The sequence below is a fragment of the Manduca sexta genome, unplaced genomic scaffold, assembly GCF_014839805.1.
Source record: "Manduca sexta isolate Smith_Timp_Sample1 unplaced genomic scaffold, JHU_Msex_v1.0 HiC_scaffold_1195, whole genome shotgun sequence".
NCBI lineage: Eukaryota > Metazoa > Arthropoda > Insecta > Lepidoptera > Sphingidae > Manduca > Manduca sexta.
Genome location: NW_023592036.1, coordinates 8,435 through 24,217, shown reverse-complemented (window position 1 = coordinate 24,217; position 15,783 = coordinate 8,435). Strand labels below are relative to the sequence as shown.

At 36.2% G+C, this 15,783-nt stretch overlaps 1 protein-coding gene across 1 annotated transcript; it reads right to left on the bottom strand.

The window, feature by feature from the left end:
• Positions 1-6: 6 nt before the first annotated feature.
• LOC115447009 (serine/threonine-protein phosphatase 2A regulatory subunit B'' subunit beta) lies at positions 7-15,312 on the bottom strand. Its single transcript, XM_037445118.1, has 10 exons — positions 15,262-15,312; positions 11,039-11,175; positions 10,321-10,498; positions 9,380-9,522; positions 8,415-8,515; positions 7,464-7,632; positions 5,342-5,468; positions 4,908-5,072; positions 4,524-4,606; positions 7-3,445 (listed from the first exon to the last, which is right to left on the bottom strand). The coding sequence occupies exons 1-10, from the start codon at positions 15,310-15,312 to the stop codon at positions 2,740-2,742; spliced, it is 1,860 nt and encodes a 619-aa protein (XP_037301015.1). The 3' UTR covers positions 7-2,739.
• Between the last annotated feature and the right edge of the window lie 471 nt (positions 15,313-15,783).

Below are 15,783 nucleotides of genomic sequence, written 5' to 3'. Positions count from 1 at the left end.
CTGATTTTAAACAGTTCATTAACAAAATTTCACTGGGTTACAAAATAATCGTCACCTTAGTTACACTGTTATACATAAGGAATCGATTTACATAAACAACAAAATACAAACGACATGGAGTGTCCACGTATCAAAAATCATTCAAACCAATTTATCTTATTATTATATTTTTTACTAAGAGTTAACGAGAAAATTATTTTAATCCATTAGGCTGTTTAAGGAACGTTTTTATACTAACTAACAAATACATCGTCACGTTCTTAGTTAAAGAAGAGTTGAGATTTTGAAAAGCTAAATATATTAAACAAGCAACGAAGATAACTTCACGAACTAATAATAACTTTAGGCGATGTTAAAGTTCTTTGTTTCATTAATCTAGCCAATCAAATTATGCGGCGACATGATAGGTACAATGTTTATTAATGACTTTTATTAAATATTGAGCTTTGAGAAATAAATGGCACTATTTCAAATCTGGATTCAGCGTAAATTCTGTTAGTTTATCCAAGAGGCATTTCATAATTATACCATTAAAAATTTAATAATACTTAGACGAATTTTACACATTTTCTAAATATTATATTTATAGTAATTGTAAGTAAACGAAGGTTAACAAAAACAACATACTAAGACACAATACTTCGCCATGAAGAATCGGTAACACATTCGATCCAAATATCTAAATTAACTAAATATAACTCTAAACAGCTCAAAATTGGTATATAAAACATACCCTTAAATTTTAATAAAATTATATTAAGATAACAGTACACAACATACTAATAAAATTTGTTAAATAATGTGAACAATCGTTTTGGTTAATACTTGGCAAATGTTAGATCAATGAACAATGAATCAATTTCAATATTATGGAGATGACTAGTTTAAAAAAAAGTATGAATATAGAGAAGAAAATTTTCAAACAATTCATGTGATCCAAGAATTCAAATAAAGGCACAATAATTTTTATTGTATGGAAAAACATACATCGTTTTTGAAACAATTTTAACGATTTATCATCGAGTAAGTAGTTTTTTTTGCATTAGTAATAACTAATAAATGATTTTTGTTAACTTGAAATGAACTATAATTATATTAGTGGCAAAATTGTTTGCCATTTTAGTAATTTGTTAAACGGGGTTGAGAATGCGAGTCACGAATTATGTATGACTTGTTGAAGATTAAATTCTTTGGCTGCGGTGTGTTTGTAGGTACATATGTATTATTTTATAGAAGTAATATACTAAGGTACATCTGGTAGACCGTCATTTATCTCGTAACAGCACCTGCGGACATAGAGTACAATGGAAGATCTACCTAGCGATATCTAAAAGCATATATTACAGCTGCCTTTACTATCATCACGTTTCTATACGTCAGATACTTTATTACCCACGTAAACATGTCTCATAAATAACCTCGTACAAGAATTAAAAGTAGGTACGTTTGTTGTATTCACCAACAACAAGTAGATTGAAATTGGTCATAGCGTCCAGTGAAGGCAGAATATTGCGGTTATTCACGGATCATATAATTAGCTAGTTAGATAATAAAGTATTTAACGAATATTTAACATGCACTTCCCTACATTCTTCATTAATAGCTATGTAGATTCCGTTACCTCTGAGTCACATAATTTGGACCTAAAATTACAATTTCCGAAAACATACGCGGGTAGTCAAGATTTATTCCAAGGCATTGTTAAAAAAAAAGTATTTGTAATATTTTTGTACTTACCGACACTACAATAACCAATTTTCAAAGTATGTTCAAATTAATCGTTAAAGCTTCCGTCATACTTCGTGTCAACAATATGTATATAATATCTTGTACTATGTCGATGTATTTGGTTGTATTTTAAAGTACCTACTTAGGATTTCGGATATCTTGACTACACCCCTATTCGTAACATCTAGAACCACTCGTCCATCGCCTCGAACCAGTTTGCAGTCAAGTCTCAAGTGTCAAATAGATATAACAATTTCCACATCTGTTTTGCAGCTGCATTTTATCTATTTCTTAATGCTTAATTTGACAAATTTTAACGAATTAGGTTAACACTAAGCCCCTTCCAGGTAAATCCTTTGGGATGATCCCTTATCAGAATTTATCTACCTACTAAATACTAAATTAGTGTGCGTGTTTCTTACACTGATTTTTGTCATGATAATTTTACGGACGAATGCTTTGATAGCTTATGTTTCGAATGCGTTGATGTGGATGGAGCAATGATATGAGTGGATAACTCTACAGACGGTAAATGAGATTGACAGCGATTTCTAATTATAATACCTGCAAACATATACGCCGATTGCTTTATAATATAAATACATAGACCCACACGTAAAATAATCGCATAATACATTGGGAAATAAACAATAATTACGTATTAAATAATAGATACACGATCGCTACAATATTAAAATGCTGAAACTAGATTACGTTAACAGAACGTTCAACATCGATATAGTCCATCGATACATCGATATGAGTGCACTTCTGTGTCTACGCACTATGGCTACGAACGTCCAAACGCCTACTGCCGCTAAATCGTCACAAGGCACGTATCGACCACTAGGATACGTTGAAAAAATATTTCTCTGTTTCTGATAACCCTTTAACAACATGTTCAATGTTCCAAAATCTAACTACAGGCGTAATGCATCACGTAATGATCTTTGGTGTTCACTGAAGTAAAAGTAACTCGCAACGCATTGCTCTCGAGCCGAACACTCGCGTCTAAATGGAGCACTCGTCGCTGTCCCGCGCGTAGTCGTCGTCCTCGTCGTCCTTGCGCGGCGAGTTCTGCTTCACCTTGCTCGCCACCGCGCCCGTGCTCACCTTACTAAACACGCTACTGCGGTTCAGCCGCGAGATCTCGCGAGCCGGGCTGAGACGCTCGGCGACCGCCCGCTCGTAGTTGTCAGAGATCTTGTTCACACCGTTCACGGGACTCGTGATTGGTGATTTAACTTTTACCGGCGACGTGGCTTTTTTCACTTCTCCAGACTTGTCGAAGAGTCCGCCGGTGGCCGCCGTGTACGGGGGAGGGTCCTTGGCCCGCGCCCCGCTCGAGCCGAGCAGATGCGAGTACAAGAAACTGTTGTTACCAAAGCCGGCGTATCGGTTATCCAATTTGCCGTTAACCATCATCAGACTGACCGGCTTCTCCGGGGGTATTGGTTTCTCCATCTTCTTCTCTGGGAGACCGTTCTTGGGTGCCGATGCGGTGGCGGCGTTGGCTCCCCAGCGGTCGTTGCCGAGCGAGTATATGGAGCTGAGGTTGACGTAGCCGGGCGCGGCGGGGTGCAGGCGGGCGCCGGGCGGGTGCGGCGCGCCGTCGCTCAACGTCGACTCCTCCACGCTCGAGTCCTCTATTACTTCCGTGTTCGTGATATCATCTAGATTTGGTGACAGACAGTCCTCGTCCGTCTCATCGTATGAGCTGCAAGCAAAGCAATCTTTTAGTTTCTGTTTACCATCAATTTATGAATAAGTATATGTACTGAATGCAAGAAAAAAGTTCTTTGTTAGTTTTGCTTCATGCCTGATGCCAATGAGTTTGATTATTAACAAAAGCTCAAAATGTTTGTGTATGAAGTAAGGTGGGCCATACATATTTACATAATATAATATTCATCAGCAAGGCAGACAAATACTTCCAAGCGAAACCAACAGCACAGTATGGTGGACGGGGCATGTCGAGCACAATGGAATCTCGCTAGTTTGTCATGTAACGTGTATCACACATTCGGTGCAAGTTCACAGGAGTAAGCGATAAGAGTAGAAATCAGAATGCAGTCCCGAGCGGAACGTGTGCTCAAATCAAGCTCATGTCAAGCGGCGCCGGGGCTCGGGGCATGTTTCTTTCGAACACGGTCATCGCAACAAAAGACAATACATACACTGCAATTCAGCAACACATTCTTACCCTAGCATAGCCAGTTCTGTCTTCCTCCCTGATGAAAGAAATCGCAATATATAATGAACGGAAGGAAAAGAAATACATAATATAATAAATAAACATACATACATATATAATACAATACATATACATAAACAAGATACAGATGGTGTTCTAAGTCATCTACGAGATCGTGTTAACATGGTTTGAATGTGATGGTTTTATTATTGACGTCTACTCGTTGCATTCAGAACATATCGAGCGTTTATATCTAACAGTGTCCAGTGTCCAGTAGTCGGGGTGTGCAGGTCCTAAGCAAACCTTGTGGGTTCGTGTACTGCAAAATGCATCACAATGCTTAATTCTAGTGCATCGGGCGGCGATTGGTACATTGTAAACTATGATATCTACTTTACCACGAATAAATAATGTTTATTTGAATAATTTGAATCCGTTCAATCCACTAGTCCTGCACAACTCATAGAAACGATTTATACACTTCTTTTTCTCTGACTGTTGCATTATTGTGTACAAGTGCCTGTCCGTGGTAAGAAACAACATGTTATTATGTGCCGCTTCATATAATACAGTATTCATAACAGGTTCGGTCAGTTCTTACATTTGGTCCTGCGCGTCGCTACCGCCCTCTTCTGCTACCAGTAGCTCGTATTCTTCCGCTGCGAATCTATCCCATTCTGACATCTGGAATTGCATACATATATATTATTGATTGGACTTTTTTTATTATTACTAAGTTATAATTGTAAAATCGGGATAAAGTATTATATGCTGATCCTATATTTTGGATTTGTATGTTAAGCAAGCAATACTAAAATGCATATAAAACTCGAAAACAATAATTCTAGCATAAATCCCTCGGTTAATTTTCAAGTAGGTCGTTAGTCCAAAAACGTAGTATTCTTGTTTTCACGAAATAATACACAGGAGATAATATAGCTAGCCATATTTAAATTCATCATGCAAAATTAAGAATCACACATACCTCGCAGTCGGAGTCGCGCTGCGTGGCAAACGGGTCTCGTTGCTCGTGGTCCAAGTACTTCTCCAGGTTGAAGAACGTGTCGTAGAAGATCGGCGTCAGCTTGCACCGCTTCAGGTCGGATAGCGTTATCTTACCCTCCTCCGCTGGGTGCACCATATCCAACATCTAAAACGGATAAAGTCATATTAGAAACAAACAATACTCGAGTGTCTGGTTGCGACTATCTGGCGGGAACTGCTTTCGAGGCTAATAGTAGAGAAAAAGTTCTAGGTAACCTAAACAATTTAAATTATTTCATGTCCAAATTGAAAAATAAATAATTTTATTTCATACTTTTTACGTATCTGGCAGCCATAGACAAATCTCCAGTCTCAAGGGTAGCTTACAAATGCATTAATTGCAATATCGCAAAAGCGATTTTTAACAATTCGTACCTGACATAAACAGTCGTTGAAGGGCAGTGTCTCGATGCCGATGGCTTCCATGCGCTGCATCTGCTCCTCGTAGAAGTACTCCAGTTCGTACATGGAGATGTACCCGTCGCCGTCCAAGTCCATGCATCTGGAATAAAAGACATAGATTATACCAAGTAAGTAATATAGGTATGTGATATTTTAATTCGGTTTTCAAAGTAATAAGTATCGAATTATGATTTCTACAAATATAAGTATCTTAACAAATCCAAGTGCTAAAAACTGAAATTATAATCGTTACATCTTATTACCTCCATACTTTAACTTGTGTGAACATTTTTGTGCAATTTCTAGTTAGGCACTCAAAGCAGAAAACGCTACGTCAGTAATCACAGAAAAAATAGTTGCCGTGTAGCACATATTTTGTTTTGAATAATTACACCATATTTTTTATTGCACATTCGTCTGTATTCTGCAGTGGAAACGCAAGTTGAACTAGTCTGGCCATAAATACTGTTACACTTAATTATAAAAAAATATTACATTTGAATTTCGAATCTGTCATTTTTATACGATTGTTCATTGTGTTTTCTCATTTTGGCGCCAATACATTGTAAAATATTTTGCGATATTAAAATGGTGTGGGGTGATAAAGAGAACCGAATCGCTGTGATAGCATTACACAAAGTAGGTATGGAGCCAAATGCAATTTTTAAAACTCTCCATACACTTGGTATTAGTAAAATGTTTGTGTACCGGGCTATTAATAGGTACAATGAGACCTCCTCTGTTTGTGACAGAAAAGATCTGGCCGTCCACGTAGTGTTCGTACGAAAAAGGTGGTCAAAGCAGTAAGGGAAAGAATTCGAAGAAATCCTGTCCGAAAGCAAAAGATTTTATCTCGGGAAATGAAGATAGCACCTAGAACCATGTCGCGTATTTTAAAAGATGACTTAGGACTTGCAGCCTATAAGAGACGCACTGGCCATTTCTTAACTGATAATTTAAAGAAGAATAGGGTGGTAAAATCGAAACAACTACTGAAGCGGTACGCAAAGGGAGGTCACAGAAAAATTTTGTTTACGGATGAGAAAATTTTACAATTGAGCAACATTTTAACAAACAAAATGACCGTATTTATGCTCAAAGCTCTAAGGAAGCTTCCCAATTAGTCGACAGAGTGCAACGTGGACATTATCCGACTTCAGTGATGGTTTGGTGGGGTGTTAGCTATGAAGGAGTGACTGAGCCATATTTTTGTGAAAAAGGTATCAAAACATCGGCACAAGTGTATCAAGATACCATTCTTGAGAAGGTAGTTAAGCCCCTTAACATCACCATGTTCAATAACCAAGTATGGTCCTTCCAGCAAGACTCGGCGCCGGGTCATAAAGCTCGGTCCACGCAGTCTTGGTTGGAATCGAACGTTTCGGACTTCATCAGAGCTGAAGACTGGCCGTCGTCTAGTCCCGATCTTAATCCGCTGGATTATGATTTGTGGTCAGTTTTAGAGAGTACAGCTTGCTCTAAACGCCATGATAATTTGAGTCCCTAAAACAATCTATACGATTGGCAGTGAAGAATTTTCCCATGGAAAGAGTGCGTGCTTCTATTGATAACTGGCCTCATCGTTTAAAGGACTGTATTGCAGCCAATGGAGACCACTTCGAATAAGCTTTTATATTTTTAATTGTTTTATATTTATGTATTAAACTGACACACTGTAAAAGTAATAAATGTTATTTGCAGTTAACAATTTTCTTTTTTCTTTATTACAATATTTATGGCAAGACTAGGTATGTTACAAAGTAGCGAGTGGCGCGGTTGCATGCGACTGCTATAAACTTTGGCGCGCGACTCGAATTGTTTTAACCAGAAGCTATAACTCAACGTTGGAACTCCGGCACGTGACCTTACGATTTACGTTCAGTTTACTATTTAAACGCTGTTTGCGCCATTTTAACTTTTACTGTTCGGCGTTCCAAGATGCCTTTCAACTTCCTTTAATGTGCAACATGTTTATAAATAAAGTAATAAATTCTAAATCTTAGAAAATCACGGATTAAAAACATAATTGAGATATCGTATTCATATTTGAATGAATTAATGAATGTTCCATCCGAGTTTTGAAGAACTCAATTACCTGAACCAGTATTCAATGGCGGTGGGATGCGTCTTGTCCTCCTCAGCGAATAGGAACCACACGAACTCTGTGTAGGACATGCGCGGCTCTCCGTCGGGCGTCAGCCGGTTCTGGTTGCCGCGTGTCACGCAGCCTGACAGCACCCGTTCGATCATTCGGCTCGATAGTGCTGCAAACAGTACACACAGGGGTTATTAAAAACCAGACCAAGGTAATAAAGTCTTGTGATGTAAGCATCAGGATTCAGGAACTTAAAAGGTAATTTTGTTCAAACTTTTAGAATGTCTAACCCTTATAAATTATAATGAAACCCCTTAAATAATCACACAATCAATTTTTTCGATGAGCTGAGGAGAGGCCTATTGCTAAATACTCAATCCTAAGAGATGGCACTGTCGTACCACTCCATGAATAATAATAATCAAATACTTAATTAAATAAATTTTGATTCCCTAAAACATTTGCCATAGGAAGTAAGTGTCATATTTAATGAATGTTATAAACTTATATTTTTTTTATCAAAGTTACTATAATTCATGACATTAGAGTCTGCGTCAATATTACTAAATAAGACGGAGACAAAATATCTCAGCAAGTCTGCAGAGTAAAGAAGGTCCCACAGGAATTCTGACTGAAGTGAAAGTTATTTCTACAGCGAAGATGAAGATGAAGACGCGTTTGCCTCTGTTTATTTATAAAATAGATACGAATTACCTAAGGCAGTTAATGCCAAAATCTAAGTATTAATTGAAGGTATACCTTAGTTTAAGTTTTTGTTTCTAATATTACTATAAGAAAGAGTATGTTTTTTCCATTATTGAACTACCTATAATGGCTACATTTAGACTTAAGTTAGTTTCGATTTTAGCCCGTAAAATGTATACTGAAAATATTTTGAACGATCCAATTATTACAAAAGCCTGTACAGAAGCTAATCGTGTTTCTGCTCACCATGGTCGTTATGCCTCGCGAGGTCGTGCCGGTCAATGAACAAGTCGTGATCTCTGTCCAGCTCCCAGAACTTACAGTAGATGACGTAGAAGTGCTCATAACTGAAAAGTAATAAGATAAAATATGTTATTTATCACGTAGGCGCACAAAGTTGCATTTATAATACGTCAAATCAAGTAAAGTATAAGAATAGTTCTTATTACTTAATCCCAATTAAATCGAAGATATTTAATTTTTAATTGGCGATAAAATTCATGAAAAAGAAAGAACAAAGTAGGCCGTAAAAGCCAGCTCAGTTTGGTAGGTAAGCGCAAATCTTCATTAACATCAAATAATAAGATAAATATGTTAATAAATGAATTGAATGCTTCTCCACTACACACATAATTTTAAAATACAGACTAAACCTAAACAAGCTCTAATCCAAATTAATACCTATGTCAAAAAGGGAAATAGTATCCATTTCCATGATTGTCTTCCAATGTAATATAAATTTTAGCGAGATTAATTATTGAGCATTATGAAACTTATGGTCTATTGTCCGTTCCAGATTGACGAGGGTCCTGCCAAATTGGGATTCAGTGTGTAACTATTTCATAATTCAAAATTCTGTATGGTTTATGGAATAAAACAGCGTTTATCAAGCGCTAAACTAGTCAATATGACTAAGGAGAACAAAAAATACACTAATAAAGTTTATGATATTCAAAAGTTTGATAAGATTATTTTTTACAATAACTAGCTTTTGAGCGCAGCTTCGTCCGCGTGAAGAAGTTTTCTGGGATAAAAGTCCCACTTTATATTTCCTCGGGATAGATAACTTTACCAGAGTCTTAAACTATCTCCATACCAAATTTAATAAAAATCCGTTCAGTAGATTTTGAGAAAATCGATAAAATATAGATGAACCGAAAAAGGGACTTTGTTTTATAATATGTATAGATAGTTAAAGAAAAAAAACTAACCTAAAATATTGCGTAACTTGATTGATATCTTCCTCGTCCTCTAGAAGCTGGATTACTTGAAGCAGGTTCGATCTCCTCAGCTCCGGTATGGATATTCTTCCAGACCACGATCGATTCACGCAGTAAAATATCCTCGCAATCACCTGAAACGCAGGCGGGAATGTAAAACAAAGGGTAATGTTTATAATTAAAGTCGTAAAAATAAATGGGGCATTATGCTTCTTTAGTCACAGTTTTGAGGAAGTAACTTTTCTGAGTAATCTTCTATTATTGGTACATTTGAAAGTAGGGCAGCTAGCTCTAATTTAAAATATTTCGTTCATTACATCTTTCACTAGATTAATGTCGGTCAAATACTGAATAAAAGTTGTAATTCAAACTCACGATTGGATAAAAAATATCACACAGCTAAATTATTACTTGCGAAAATGTATTGATTACGATATTAACAAAAGATATTTGTAAGTTAGAGTAGGTATCATTTGATTTGAAACTTCAAGGAGTTTATGCAATTGAAGCCTTTAATGTGAATCAGTGGATAGCACACTTTTGTAATTAACAATACCGTTTCGTAGAATTGGAAAATTAATTTCGCAACCTTCGCTTGTTTTGGAATAATCCCAAGATTAATTACAATAGTTTGCAACAACCCACATACAAGGTTGAGTCCTTCGAAGGGCTATGTATGTATACCGCACAACCCTTCTTATTCTGAAAGTCCTTGTCATAACTTCCTAAAGTTATGTGGCAACTGTACTAAAGTTTTGGTAGCTTGACGAAATTTTCATTGAGATGGCTTAAATTTATCGTGAAGATTGATACAATAAAGTTAGAAAACGTCATGTATTTAGCAATTTATCTTCTAATTCGTCTTCGTCTATATCCCTAACATATAAAAGACATAACACACGTTACATAGCCTTTTTAGAATAATAACTTACAGTATGCACATATCTAGAGTGGAATTCTGTTGCCTCCTTCAAGAAGGAAAGTCCAGGGTGTGTGTCCACCACGTCCTGCACCAGGGGTACAAAGTCCTCTGGGGCCAGCGTGTTACTCTTCCCTCGCGTGAGGATGTAAACGAACCGCGACGCATGGTCGTGGCATTGTGACGTCATCCTGAAATAATTTATTGATGAGAGTTTGCTGACAAATAGGTATACACACTCACGCGATTTATCACCGAAGTTTTAGGCAAAGGCGCTCTGGTCTACCCATTTTCCGTCGTGTATATTCTGTCTCATGAGACACATCATGATGTGATAGGGCCACCGATTGCGATAATGCCATATTGGGCACAATTTCAGACTTCGGGCTGATACTGAGTAGAAACACCCAATATCCCTTTACCGACCCGGGATTCGAATCCGAGACTTCAGCACTACAATCGTACCGTAATACAATAATACCACCGAGGCAGTCAAACAAGTAATGGTTGAAAAACAGAAATTAAAATTATGGTATAATCCTGTGAAGCCTGTACGTACTTAATAACATTAGAAAAGAAAATTTGCGAGACGATACTAAGTACTATCACTTATATGCAAAGTAGTGCTGAATATATCTCAGTATAAAAACGCAGCAATATAAATCTTGTGATGCAAAACAATATTATGTATATAGTGTGAGAAAAAGACAGCAAAATATTTATGGTCTTACTCTCTCCAAAAATCGATGAATTTGTGCCCATCAACAGGAACGTGGAGATTCTGTTGTGTGGCCAGGAATAAAGGCATTTTCCAATAGAGAGGGCATTCGCACGCCTTCACGATGTGTTTGAAGCTTTCTCTCGGAACCTGCCAACAAAAAGGTTCATTTAAATATTTAATCAACCAATTATCCAATCAATGGATTTAAAGACAACGGAATTTTATGATTAAAGAATAATTGAATATATATTCCTTTCGATAGATTAGAAAATTTTAAAAGATAAAATAATAAAATATTTAATTTATGCTTAACAAGCCTATTTTATACTGGAAATATTTGTTACTACTTCCATTTGAAAGCTTTAATACATAGATAGATATGTATTTCATTTGCTAATTAAATCACTGATACTTTTTGGTAATAAAATTGTTTATGTTTCTTTGAGGAAAGCCAAAGCTTTGTAAAAGACATAATACGACAGGTGTGTAAATATAAAAGATAATTTTAATAGCGCATTGTTGTCTGTAATTGGTTAGTTTCCGCAGCTACCACACAGTGACCTTTGAAATTATTCAAATTCCAGCAACATTGTTCCCTTGTGAAATATTCACCACAAGAATTTTATTTTAGTTCACCAAAACTGTACAATATACATTTCGTGTAGTTCAAGAGGATCAATAAAGGGGGGACGTTCGGTTGCATTTGGAAAACTGGCTACAATTCGCATGTAAAGTGGATGTTCCCGAGACGAGATAAACGAATAATGTTTGATTTTTATTAGAAGTTATCCGTTAGCTATGCAGGCAGATTGAACGAACTACATATGCTCGAAATTCCAATCTTCCCTGTGATGCTACAGTGGTTAACAACGGCATTTATTATTAGATGATTTCTCAACCTATGCTGTTCGGTCCCAGGCATGGAACGAGGTCTTTATCCTTGATAATTATAATAGTTTTGAGAATGCATTAGTACAGGACAAGTTGTCTTGTCTGGTAAACAAAGGAATCTGGTTTGAGCACATTAATACCCGCCCACCTGCTGTAAAGCAGTTTCAAACTGGACTATCTAGACAAGAAATCATTAATTGTTTGACAATTATCTGAAATGTTATCGAATGAACTTTGTTTGTAAACAGTTAACATTTAAAGCATCATTTGGGTTTTTAAGATAAGTTAACATTCATCAATATCGATTTATATATCGTGATACTTATTAGTAAGTTAGATTTTATGCCTAAAAACCTAACTTTGGCAAGTACCTAAAGAATACCTGAACAAAATCTCAGGACTTTTTACCTTCATCTGACTTTCTACGTGACATATCTTATAAATAAAAGGGAAAATAATGATTTCTTCGAAAAATGTATCAACTATCCATGTACCTATCTTATGACCTTAAAAAAAGTTTTATGGATAAAACATTTTTAGATCGTTGTTGTAAACTACGAATGTGACATTTCGATGGAACACATTGATTGTAAATTTTCGAATGTAGTGATTTTTTTTAATCTAAGTGTCATTGTAATGGTAGGAACATTTGTTTTGTTGGTTTAGATTGAAAAGTGGACATGATTTTTCGTTTTTGAAAATGTTAACGTTATATTGCTGCAATCCCTTGCTCAAGGCATCAAGTTATACCGTTATTCTTACATATAAACAATATGGATATCTATATCTAGTCTTCCAAACAATAATCCACGACGTGACTAAATTATATTGGAACAAGAATGCGGCAAGAGCACAGGATGGCAGACAGTATGGGACCGTGGTTATGAGTATTTGTATGCCGTCAAGTTGGTCCCTCAGCGACCAAACTTCCGCAACGCACTCGACCACCGATGCCCATTCTACTCTCTCTCACGTGCGTGTGGTAACGTGATACTTGCAGGGTTGCCACCTGTTATCTGGTTAATATGGTTTGGTCACATGGAATTATAACTACGTTAGTGTACTTGTTTTAATAGCTTTTACGCTGTAATTAAGGCCTCTTAAGGTAATTCTAAAAGGTTTATGTGAATTTACTGGATTATGATGTAACCTGGAGAAGTTATAATTTTAGCTTATTTTAACGTTCCTATATCATGTAGTTATTGGCCCTTTTTTGCGAGCGACAAGTCTTTCTGGCAAATGATATGAGCATGATTTGGAATGTTTTAGTAACCGATGAAATTGTAGTTGGAAGTTTTTTTAAAGTATTGCAAATTTTTATGTGATATCGTAATGTTGTGATTTGTGATGGAGTAATATGTGATAAACAGAAATTCGCTTATCATTTCTCCAATTTATGAGGATTATAACTGGATTATTTATTAGTGTTACTACCTTTTAATTATTTTGACGTGCTCAACACACGACAGTCGACAGCCCTAACATGTCACGGTTGGTAGACATTTTGTCTGTCACCGTGAAGTAAGCATTTGTGTAAGTGCACGATGATGTGAATTAACACGAGTTCACAGAAGAAAAGGTCATGCCAGCGAAAGGTTAACATGAATACGATATTTGAAATTACTGTGTAGGTTGTACCTAAAGAGGCGTACTTGATAAAAATATGACATGAAAGTAATCCAATCAGAATATCATTATCTTGTTTCTCAAATGTATCTTCACGAATTACGGAGGCTGACAGACTAGAGAACGTCTTAAATAATGGTATTATTATATGGGAATATTAATCGGTAAATAATTAAATTAATATGCTGCCAGATAAGATTGCTATTTGGGTATATGGGTGAAAATATAAAGTAAAGTGAGGCGTTGTATGTGAGACAGCATGATGTTTGTAAACAATTTGTAATGATTTTACATTTAAAATTTGTTTTATTTTTACAATTTTTACTTTTGCAATTACCAGGGAATGTGTTTCTAGCCTACTTCATCATCGTATGTTCTGAAATCTGGAAATCTTGCAAGTCCCAATCACGTCTTTGGCGCCATTCGTAAGTTTGAACTGTTATCCCCTTGGATTACGCAGTCCTAATTCGTATCCCACAGTCGTTGCGAGGTCGTCGACCTGCCGTAAGTAGGTCAGGCCGGCTTGACGGCTCTATTTATAACGGACGATGGACGAGTAGGTTTGACAAGACGGCTTGTACGGTGCCGCGGCCTTTGCCACGCAACGTGACACAAGGACACCAGTACAGAATGCTCACACAGACCAGGTATCTTTTTCTAGTCTATACCCGCATTCCAGTTCTGAACAAGGCCCTCAACTTTTCATGATTACACAATTTTGGACCATAACCAGCAAGTAATTACGTTCACATGAGTTTAGTTTGAGTCTACATTCATTAAATTCAGAAAGTGAAGTTAAAAAAATATTGTGTGCATGATTTGTGCTGAGCCGAGGTGATAGTGTTTTGAAATATTTAATTTTTTTTTAGGACTCTATAATGTGTCTGAAACCAATAGCAATAATAAAATTTCGATCCTCGTTCTTTAAACAATGTAATCACTCACGAATTCAAGACCTGATGCTAAAAGTATTTAAAATGCGAAAAGACTTTTAAGCCTTTGTTTAATATAAAACACTCTCAAAAAGCCGGAACTGCATAATTCAATAGATATATCGACATAAATATGCACATTGGCATGCAAGTTAGAAGATGGCTTTCTTATTACACTGAGGCTTCTCTCGTCTGCTGCGCTTGGTCATCGGTAAATGGGAACATCAGCCATGCGGAATATCAATACAATTAGTCGAGCAATGTTCCGGACATCCGCGTATACAACACAAAATTTACCACTCCTTTTGTGGTCCTTTTAATTGGTATATCTGTTATTTTATCACAGCGGCTTAAAAGGATGGTGTTAGGTTTTATTGCTCATTGATGTGGTTAGTCGTTAGGCACGTTTAAAATTATAAATAAATTATAAATTTATGCAATGGAAATAATGAATTACTTTATAGTATGAACATAATAATCAATACATATTATAAAACAAACTCCCCCTTTTCTGTCTGTCTGTATGTGGTTGATTTTCGCAAAATCAACTGAACAATTTTTTATGAAATTTGGTGTGGAGATAGTTTAAGACCCTGGGAAGGTTATAAGCTACTTTCTATCCTGGAAAAATATATAGCGGGACTTTTATCCCGGAAAATTCCTTTACGCTGGCGAAGTCGCGACTATAGGGTACTTGTGTATGCCTATGATTAAAAGGATTCTTAATTTAAATATAATATGGTTATTGTAAGATAATCATCAAATATTTACTCGATGCTTGTACCAAACTCTTAGCATTCTTCACTTTCCCCACCTCTGCGACGTCGCAGATCATTATGTTAAAAATCTGTTCCATCGCATTGCAGTAATCTGCGCGATTCGCTTTGAAAGCGGCGCTTTTATGTAAAGCCCTCTGAATTGACGATAAATCTAAAAGCTCCACATCTGGTGTCATTATAAACACATTCCATGAGATTTTCTGTGTAACCTGTGTTCTTATTCAATAACTACAATGTAGTGTATTTAATGCATAAAAACCTTTATGTATTGGTATGATTATAAATATAATAATGTAAAATATACGTATTGAGTCCATATACGTCCTCATGGCAGCAACCACCACAATCTAGAGTACTTAAATACCGAAGCCCACAATTGACATCTCGTGTACGGTCCTAATAAAACATTTTCTCCGTACCATAATCCAGTAAAGTGATTCCCAATCAAGTTAATTGGTGTGTAACCGTTTCGATATTCAATAAATTTTAATAGTTTCCAAAGTTCAATATAACTGTTCAGTGAGTTG